Source organism: Dipodomys ordii, unplaced genomic scaffold (assembly GCF_000151885.1).
Source record: "Dipodomys ordii isolate 6190 unplaced genomic scaffold, Dord_2.0 Scaffold47, whole genome shotgun sequence".
Taxonomy (NCBI): domain Eukaryota; kingdom Metazoa; phylum Chordata; class Mammalia; order Rodentia; family Heteromyidae; genus Dipodomys; species Dipodomys ordii.
Genome location: NW_012267263.1, coordinates 4,852,582 through 4,862,623, shown reverse-complemented (window position 1 = coordinate 4,862,623; position 10,042 = coordinate 4,852,582). Strand labels below are relative to the sequence as shown.

General features: G+C 41.1%; 1 protein-coding gene across 4 annotated transcripts; it reads right to left on the bottom strand.

The window, feature by feature from the left end:
- Positions 1 to 1,085: 1,085 nt before the first annotated feature.
- Positions 1,086 to 9,402, bottom strand: Lipt1 (lipoyltransferase 1). Of its 4 annotated transcripts, none has more exons than XM_013019869.1 (2): positions 9,329 to 9,402; positions 1,086 to 2,310 (listed from the first exon to the last, which is right to left on the bottom strand). In XM_013019869.1, the coding sequence occupies exon 2, from the start codon at positions 2,307 to 2,309 to the stop codon at positions 1,188 to 1,190; it is 1,122 nt and encodes a 373-aa protein (XP_012875323.1). In that variant the 5' UTR covers position 2,310; positions 9,329 to 9,402; the 3' UTR covers positions 1,086 to 1,187. The 4 variants fall into 4 exon arrangements, with proteins under 4 accessions (XP_012875323.1, XP_012875322.1, XP_012875325.1 ...); XM_013019868.1 differs by lacking the exon at positions 9,329 to 9,402 and adding an exon at positions 9,098 to 9,313; XM_013019871.1 differs by lacking the exon at positions 9,329 to 9,402 and adding an exon at positions 8,741 to 9,019.
- Between the last annotated feature and the right edge of the window lie 640 nt (positions 9,403 to 10,042).

Genomic DNA, 10,042 nt, shown 5'->3' with positions numbered 1-10,042 from the left:
CTGTGGCTCAAGTGGTAGAGTGCTAGCCTTGAGCTGAAGAGCTGAGGGACAGTGCCCAGGCCCAGAGTTCAGGCCCCACGACCGGACCCAAAAAAAAAACCAAAAACTTTAGAGGGGCAGAGGAATATTGTGACTGAAAGTCTTGGTTGTCAAGTGATTGGATTGAGAGATGAAGTAAGAAATGCCTAGATTAGTAAAACACACCTCTGGTGGGTATGTCTGTGAATGCATCTGCAAACAAGGAAGACTATGTAATGTGGGCTGTATCATACAATAAAGGCCAGAGATCTGGATAGAACAAATAGTGAAGAGGAGGAAACCTACTAAAATGAACATTCACTCTGTTTCCTGTCTGCTGAGTTAAGCAGCTATGACATTTTGCCTCTCTACAAACAATGGATCCAGTCAACCATGAACCGAAACCTTGGAAACTGTAAGTTTCTGTTTCTCTAAAAAACTGCCTAATACCCATACAAAACAAACAAACAAAGAACTGACCAGGCACCTGTGGCTCACACTTGAAATCCTAGTCACTCAAGAGGTTTAGATCTGAGGATTGTAGTTCAAAGCCAGCCAGGGCAAAAAAGTCCTTGAGACTCTTATCTCCAATTAATCAGAAAACCAGATATAGCACTGTGGCTCCAGTGGTAGAGTGCTAGCCATAAGCTGACGAGCTCAGGGACAGCACCCAGGCCCTGAGATCAAGCCGTACAACTGACAAAAAACAAAAACCCCAAAGAACTCTGTAGTTAAGACTGTCTAGTATGATATATAAAAGCTGCTAAAATATAAATGTATGCCAGATATTAAAACAATGCACAGTTATGCATATCCTAGAGGACAACAGAAAAGGTTACGTTAGGTGATAAACAATTTCAGGTGGGAAGCACCAAGAGACTAAGCCTTTTATTATTATGAAGTTAAAATTTTTTATTATTCCAGCTGTGTACCAGTGGCTCACACCTGTAATCAGTTACTCAGCAGAGTGAGATCTGAGGATTTTGGTTCTAAGATGAAAGGGCAGAAAAGTCTGCAAGATTCCATCTGTAATTAATTAGCAAAAATGGCAGATTGGAGGTGTGGTTCAAGAGGTAGAGTGCCAGCTGTGAGTAAAAAAGACAAACTAGAGTGTGAGGCCATGAATTCAAACCCCACTTTGAATTCCAGTAAATGAAAGTTAATTGGAGTTACATTATTCCTTTCATTTTTTCACAGAGGATATTCCATTTACTATGTAATTCATAGTCTTCTGGATATGTTTTAAGTAACATATTTGTCATCAAAGTAGTTTCTATTGGGCAAAACTTGCTGCCAATAAAACCTGAACATAATATATCACATACTTCCAGTGGCAACCAATGATCGGGTGCTTCAATATTGCACATTTCAATTCTTCCATTCTTTATGTCTATGAACACTTTAATTTCTACACATGACTGTTCATATAATACGTTAAAAGAAGTGTTTACACTGAACTTTGGAGTTTTGCCATATATCCACTCCCAAGTCTGTAGTTCCTTGGCTTTGCTCTTTATTCCAGGAAACAGTGTCTCATCTGTTGGGTTTATTAGGTTAATATGACTATCAATTTGATGATAAGTAGCATAACTTTCAGCAACAGCGTTCATCAGTACTTCACAAGTTAGTGTGGGATCTTTTTCCAAAAGATTTTTTACTACAGCAGGAATGCTAGCAGTAGCATTGCTCTTAATCCCTTGGTAAGGACTCTTCAGGAAAGAAGTCAAAGAGGCCCCATCAGTACTACACAGTAAGGTGCAATGGTGGTAAGCAGCAGTCCGGCCAATCTTAGAAGCTGTTCCTGAGATTTTATACTGTCCATCAAGTATAAGATCAAATCTTTTGGTAGCCTGCACATCCAACTGGGGTTGGACAGAGTTCAGAGCTTGCACAATTAATTTTAGATTCTTCATTCTATCATACTTATTTTTAGTTGTAAAGAAGGTCAAATTGATATTACCCATATCATGGTAGACTGTTCCTCCTCCACTTTTTCTCCGAGCCAGTTTTATACCTTCTTCTCTCATCTGATTCAGGTTACATTCCTGCCAAGGATTCTGATGCCTACCAATTACAACAGAGGGAGAATTTCTCCAAAAGAAAAGAATGGGCTTGCCATCTAGATTGATATGATCATGGATCCAGTCTTCTACAGCCAGGTTTTGATATATATCATTGGAGATTGACTGTAAAATGAGCCCATTTTTTGCTGTGTTTTTAAAGCCAGCTGCTGGAACCTTGTGGTTACAAAGTAACTGGAAGCAATTCTTCACTGAAAATGGGATCAGCATGCTTTTAAAAATGGAAGACAAACATATTAATTGAATGGAAAATAAAATTAGTTTCATTTTCTAGCTATCAATAATTTGTATTTGATCCAAACTTATCTAAGCACCCAAATCCATCTGCTTTTCTTGCCTTTTAGCATTATCACAGCAGGGTACTCAATGGAAATAAATGAGATTAACTTCAAGAAGTATGTACCAACTACATTTTTATATATAGCAAGGCCAAATATTATAAATTCACAAATGAGAAAATAACAGATAAGCTAAAAAGAGAAAATAAAAGAATCCATAATCACACCACCTAGAGAGTATCACAATTAATACTTTGGTATAAACAACCAATCTTATGTCTGACTATATATACATGCATGTACCCATACACATACGGACTCCCTAGAAAACCTTTGTTTTTTGAGATAGGGAATCACTATGTTGCTCAGGTTGGCTTTGAGCTCTAGGTTCAGATGATACTCCTGCCTCAGCATCTCAGGTAGCTAGGATTACATGTGTACATTAGTGAGCCTGGCTTTCACTCAATATTAAATCTATTTTTACATCAGCTTTAATTATTATGTAATTTCATTGTTAAATATACCAGTTTACCCTATCAGTATCTTAGTAGTATTCCCCTACTTGTTCTGTGTTATGAACAATCCCTTCTTGAAAAAAAAAAAATATATATATATATATATTTAGTTAGCTAGTTTTTTGTCAGTCATGGGGCCTGAATTCTGAGCCTGGGCGCTGTCCCTCAGCTCTTCAGCTTAAGGGTAGCACTCTACCACTTGAGACATAGCACTACTTCCGGCTTTTTACTGCTTTATGTGGTGCTGAGGAATTGAACCGAGGGCCTCATGCATGCAAGGCAAGCACTTTTCCACTGAGCTACCTTCCCAAACCTTCCTGAATATTTTTATGGACAAAGAGATGTTCATTTTTTTATATAATGTTTTAAAATAATTCCTATTTGACTTTGGGATATTTGATTTACTGCTTTTAAACTGGAATAAAGCCCCTGAGGTCAGAGAGAAGCAATCATATTAGGAAGAATTACATGGCAAGATTATGAAAAATTTGTTTGGATAATTTTACATGTTACTATGTCAGCAATATTTGATGAGAAAAGGCAGAAAATACTAGTTATCAAAATAGAGTATTCTAGCCAGGCGATGGTGGCTCACACCTGTAATCCTAGCTACTCAGGAGGATGAGATCTGAGGATCACAGTTCAAAGCCAGCCAGAACAGGAATGTCTGTGAGACTCTTACCTCCAATTAACCACTAGAAAACTGGAAGTGCACTGTGTCTCAAGTGGTAGAATGCTTGCCTTTCGCTGAAGAGCTCAAGGACAGCGCCCAGGCCCAGAGTTCAAGCCCTGCGATTATCCCTCCCCCCCCCCAAAAAAAAGTGTACTCTGATTACCTTGTAACTAAATCATTTTTTTCCTTTTTTTTTTTTAAGTGTTTATTTGATGCAGGTACTGGGGCTTGAACTTAGGGCCTCAAGCTCTTGTTTAGCTTTTTCACTCTACTACTCTCTACCACTTGAGCCAAACTTCCACTTCCACATTTTTGGTGGTTAAAGATAAGAGTCTCATGGATTTTTCGGTCCTGACTAGTTTTAAACCACAATCCTCATTTCAGTGTTCCGAGTAAGACTACAGGTGTTAGCTCCCAGCTCAAATTCTTTTTTTTTTTTTTTGAAGATGTCTGTAATCCTACTTTAGGACCTAAACTATAATGACCTAAAACTATAATTTCTAGGTTAAAGAATCCACATTCTCATCATTCATATTTTAAAATGTATGTTACAGAAAAGTTGAACTAGCTTACATTCCCTCTGTCCAAGATCTGGAGAGTCTTGCCTGGTGCCAGTGGTTCATGCCTGTAATCCTAGCCACTAGAAGGATGAGATCTGAGGATCACAGTTCAAAGCCAGCCCGGGCAGGAAAGTCTGTGAGACTTTTATCTCCAATTAACCACCAAAAAACCAGAAGTGGTGCTGTGGCTCAAGTGGTAGAGCACTTGCCTTGAGCTGAATAGCTCAGGGACAGCGCCCTGGCCCAGAGTTCAAGTCCCACGACCGGACCCCCCCCCCCAAAAAAAAGGGAAATATTGAATTGAGTCTTAAATCTGATAGTTTATCAAGTTGATGAGAGCTCTGTGTTCCACTCACATATAAAAGTAAGGAGTCATCAAATAGTCAGGCATATTCTGGGGATTCCCTCCTAAGGACAAAGTTACACTACCAATATTCTGACTCCATAGAAGCCTATAGGTACACTGTCCTAGGAATTATATTCCCAGACTGCTTTTCTTTGGTTAATTTCTATTTATTTTTATTGTTTTGATGATACTGGGGTTTGAACTCAAGGCCTCATATTTGCTAGGCAGGGTAGTCTACCATTTGAGCCATACTTTTCACCCTTGAATCTTGATTTGATGATCCAACAAATACTTTTGGAATGCTTACTAGGCACCGGAAGCAAGGGGATATAGAAGACAGGAAACTAGCCCATGTAGTCCTAAACATTTGGATTCTAAGAGCAGCTACGACCTACAGAAGTTTCAAGCAGGAAAGTGTTAAGTAAGCCACCATAATGTCTCTGCAATATTGAACATGTATTAAAGGAGAGACTAGGGCCAAAGACAGAAATTAATTGACTGGGGGCAGTGGGAGATTGGAAGGGTTTGAAAGGGGAAACAGAGGAGGAGGCAACAATGCTTGGTAAGAAATGTACCCATTATCTTGCCCATGTAATTGTAACCCCTCTATCTGGTATTTTCACAATTAAAAAAAAGATAAAAAAAAGAAATTGACTGATCCAATTGCCCAAGCTAGAGAAAATGAGAGTACAAATTCGGCTAGCAGACATAGAAAGAGAGAGGAATAGCTAAGACAGACATTAAGGAGTTGGACTCTGCGTGCCTTTAAGGAAATTTTACTGTCTCTACAATCCAGTGAACGGCATTAACAACATGTAATGCAATAAGTTAAATATAGTTCAAGTGCTGTGATAAGAGCCATCCAATCATCTAATTAGTTGAAATGACATCACAGCTCAGATGTAACAGGTAAGGAAAAGGATTTCAACCAGGATCCTCACATAGTATTTAATTCTACTAGCTGGTACTGATACTGATGAGTGTTAAGAATAGGGAGTTGCAAAAGCAAAGAAGAACAGCAAGAGGTCAGAGTGTGAAGAATCTTTAAATTCATGTTTAATGTTTGAATTGTACTCAGAGAATCATGGGGGAAGTGCTACACAGTTTTTTGTTTGTTTGGTTTTGTTGGTCATGGGGATTTAACTCTGAGCCTGGGCGCTGTCCCTGAGCTTTTCAGCTCTAGCCAAGTACTCTACCACTTTGAGCCACAGCGCCACTTCCAGTTTTCTGGTGGTTAATTGGAGATAAGAGTCTCATGGACATTCCTGCCCGGTGGCTTTGAGCTGTGATCCTCAGATCTCATCCTCCTGAGTAGCTAAGATTACAGGCATGAACCACCAGTGCCCAGCCTAGTGCTACACAGTTTTAAAGAAGCCAGGGACTGACTGGAAGTCACACTTTAGCATCACCACCTATAGATTTAAGTATGGAAAATCTACAGTACTTGGTACTTGGCTGAGTGATTAGAGATATGGGGGAGGGAGAAGGGAAGGAAGAGAAGGGATCATGTCCTAATGACAAGTTTACACACTCATATCTGACAGCATTCAAATCCCAACTCTTGACATCCCAGATGGATAACCTAAAGCAAACCAGTTGGCTTTTCTGGTTCTGCTCTCTTATTATATAACCTGTGGATAAGGACTCAACAGTATATTAGGTTAGATGAACAAATACAAGAAAAGTTCTTAGAAGAGTGCTGAGCACACAGAAAGTACATAATATTAAATATTTTCAACCCATACCTCCTAGAAAAGATCTATAGGAGAGAGGGAATGAAAATATTTCATTTATTTTGACTGTGTTTAGTTCATTTAGACTTGAGAGTCTATGGGTCCAAGATGAATAGATGGTAAATGAGGTTATGGGAGATGTCCAAAGAGGGTTCCATCAACGGACAAGAGGTTTCAATATAACCCTGAGAAGATGAAGAGATACGCAGAGCGAGAAGGGAGAGCTAAACAAACAAAAACTTGAGAATTTTGCTGAGGGTAGTAATGACTGCCTGTAATTCCAGCACAGGGTAGCTGAGGACAAGGTTCAGGAATGTGAGGGCAGCTTTTCATATATATAAATTTCATATGAAAAAATGAAAATGTGATATTATGAAAGCTTCAATGACAGAAGATATTGAAAATAGATTATCATGAAGAAAGTTATGAACCAGATGTCCTGAGGAAATGGGAGACTAAGGGCAGATGAATTATTTTTTTCATTACTGAAGTAGAAAAGGTAGGGCAATAGTTAGAAGAAATCCAATTAGGAAAGGATGTAAGATATAAAGAACCTGTAGTTATTTAGATGATGATAGGTGTAGGAGAGGCCAACACTAGTAAAGGGAGGTCCCTGAGAAAGTAGTGGTGTAGGGATTCAGAATTCAGAAAGGAAGGCAGCCTTTATCTGCAGATAGGATCCTCTTCTATTGTGATTCAAGGGGGAAATGAATAGATGCAATTGTGTTGGATGCTACTAAACTTAAAAGTATTTGTGGAAATGGAGATTCTCAAAGACTTTGGAACATATCCTTTCCTAAGATTAAGGCTCTCATTCTTGTTTAGCATATGTAAAATGTGGTAGGATAGCAAAGTAGTTAAGAGTTTTAATTTCAATAGTGGCTCTTCCATTTACAATGTAAATAATTTTAGAGAATTAGTTTAGTTGCTACTTGCTGCAATAGCCTTAGAACTCATAGCATAATTGAGAGAACTAAATATTATCATGTATAAACCATTCATATCTTGCCAATACGAAATGTGTTGAAAAGTTAACTTGTTATAGGGTCCTATCCTTCCCATCTCTTATTCTTCTGTTCATATTGTTCTGGTCAGATAACCTGAATTCGCTCTATATACAAGGATCTCCAACCAAGACATTTCAAACTGGTATTTACCTTGATGAAGTAACCACCATCTACAGTATATTGGCTAAAATTGGAATCCTGGTAGGGTTCCAGAATGGATCCAGTTCATGTATTCGTCCAATGTGTGGATCACAGATTGTGTCTTGGTCTAATTTGAATATTCTGATAACACACAAGACATCTCCACTCAAGCACTGTGTGTATAGTGTGAATGACATATAATAAAGGTATTAATTCAACAATTCTGCATCTACTACAAGGCATGCATTGCACTTGGCACTTCGGATTCATCAGCGAATCAAAAGGTGATAAGGACCATAGGAAAAAGAAAAAGTAGGACCAGGTAAGGGATGATTGAGAATGTGTATCTGAGAGAAAACTTTAGGCTAGGTCTCATGAAAATGGTGTAAGCAAGAACAAAGAGTTACAGCAAGTATCTGATATGTGCCAGAAACAATTTCACACATTAACCAAAACACTGGCCTTGGTGACCATGCAGCATTTCAACTGACCCTAAATGATAAGAATCATACCACATAGAAAAAGTAGAAACAAAGGTATATCTAAAACAAATGTAAATGCCAACTTAGTGAAACCAGGGACTACCAACCAAACGTTCTGATCAGCCTGTCCAATTACTAGCTGTTGGATCACTAATAAGCCAAATTCTCCTAAGTCTTATGGACCCCAAGGAGAGCTCCTCCTCTCAATGTATGGATTTGAGATTACCCTAGTCTTAGGCCAGGGTATACTCTACTCTTAGAGGAGCCTTGGATTCATCTTGTTTATTCTGTGCTCCAGGTGCAGAATTATACATAATGTCTTGTTTTAGTTGTCATGATACAGTCAGGCCTTTGAAAGCTTGGCAAAAAAATTGTTCTATAAAATCATTTTTAAAAAGTCTCCTGTTCTCCTTTATTTATTTTGCTTAAAGGGAGGCACTCTAATAAATGAGCCACATCTTCACATCCAGCTTTTTGCTAATTAGAGGTAAGAATCTCTAAGACATTCCTGCTCAGGTTAGCTTAGAAACTTGATCCTCAGATCTCAGACTCCTGAGTAGGAATTCAAATGTGAGCCACTTGAGCCCAGCTTCCAGCCCCCCCCCCCACATTCTTGTTTTGTAGGAGATGCAACCAAGAGTGTGGCACTGCAGGTGTTACTGAGCCGCATCTTTTAATTACGGTTAGTTTTTGATGGGAATCTGCTTTGTTCTCATAACTAAATATTTTGAACTTTGCTAGCCCAGTCTCAGGCCCAGCATCTTAAATCGAAATAGGAAAGCCCACTCTCCCACTCTCTCAGATGATGAGTGCCTGACAGGCGGGGCAGGAGACTTGCTAAAACAATGGGTTCCCAGGGCCAGACCTGCTTGAGAAACTGAACATCCGAGCTACCTTAAGCATCACCTTCCTTAGAGGCTTCCAGGCCCGGTCATGTCCTCCTGACTCTTCTCAGGTCACCATGGCGACCCTCTTCTTCAACTTCCCATGAAAGCGGATCCGGTCTGTCGAGTTCACTTTCTGATCTGTATTGCGATACCCTCATGCCTGTTTCCTAACGATTTCCTTCTTAGGTTTACTTTCACAGGAACCCTCCACTGACACTATGCACGGCCATCTATGCTTCTCATTTGGGCAGAAGAAAAAAGTACACTCCAAACAAGAGCACAGACAACAACAGAATCGAATCCATTCTTCCGAGCAGGCCCGGCTCCTCCATAAAACCCTGTGATTTCCTGGCCACCTTTCTGACAAGTAACTTACCTGGAACCTCATCCCTCTTTCTGTTGGGCTGTGGGCCCGCACAGTTTAACCGTTCCTAACAGTGAGGTTTCGTCGTCCCGAGAGCTAAGGCCCCGTGGGCCGGCGGGCCTTGGCAGGCGGGCCTGCGGGGACCGGGCCTCCCCGCGGCGTGCGTTTCTCCCGCCAACTTCAGCGTGACCTTCCGCGCGGGTCGTCCAAGCCCGGGTTAATCCTGCTTCCGGCTTCACTCACCTGCAGCTTCCGGTCACGCCTACTGCTCTTTTTTCACTTTTTGCCGGACGGTGCGGCGGAAGCACGCGTCGGTCTCAGCTCCACCCTCCGGCGGCACGCGCCCGCCCAGTCTTTCCCCCCGTTGGCCACACCCATGGGCGGGTTTAGAGTCGGGCTCCCCCCATCAGGACGGGCGAGAGGCGTGGCCACGCCGCGAGCACGCCCCGCCTCCGTGCCTTACTCCCGCCTCGGATTTCCGCCCTCTGCTGGTCTCTTCAGGGTCCTACAAGGCGAGCCAGATTCAAGACCTGGAGTGGAAGACAAAGTCCTAGTGCAGCTGGGAGTTCTTTCGTCTAACTTCCTAAATAAAGGCCACCCAGGTGTGAAGGTAGCAGAGACCAGTGTGCCAGGCAGCAGCGGAGTATTTTATGGAGTTTTGAAGGGAGTCTCCAGAAACCCAGAGCAGTCAGGGTACCAGCGAGTACAGTACCCTTTATTGAACATGTGCTGGGTCTTTACCTATACCCTTTTAATATAGGAATTTAAGATCAGCTTTGAAAGTGGATTCCAAGGAAGAGATGTTTTTATTTTTTTTTATTTTTTATTTTTTGGGTCCAGTCGTGGGGCCTGAACTCTGGGCCTGGGCGCTGTCCCTCAGCTCTTCAGCTCAAGGCTAGCGCTCTACCACTTGAGCCACAGCTGGGTCTCCAGCGAGGGACACAACCTGACAGTCGC

What these genes read in the sequence shown, in the direction of transcription:
- Lipt1 (XM_013019869.1), bottom strand. Translation starts at nt 2,309, where the DNA reads ATGCTGATCCCATTTTCAGTGAAGAATTGCTTCCAGTTACTTTGTAAC.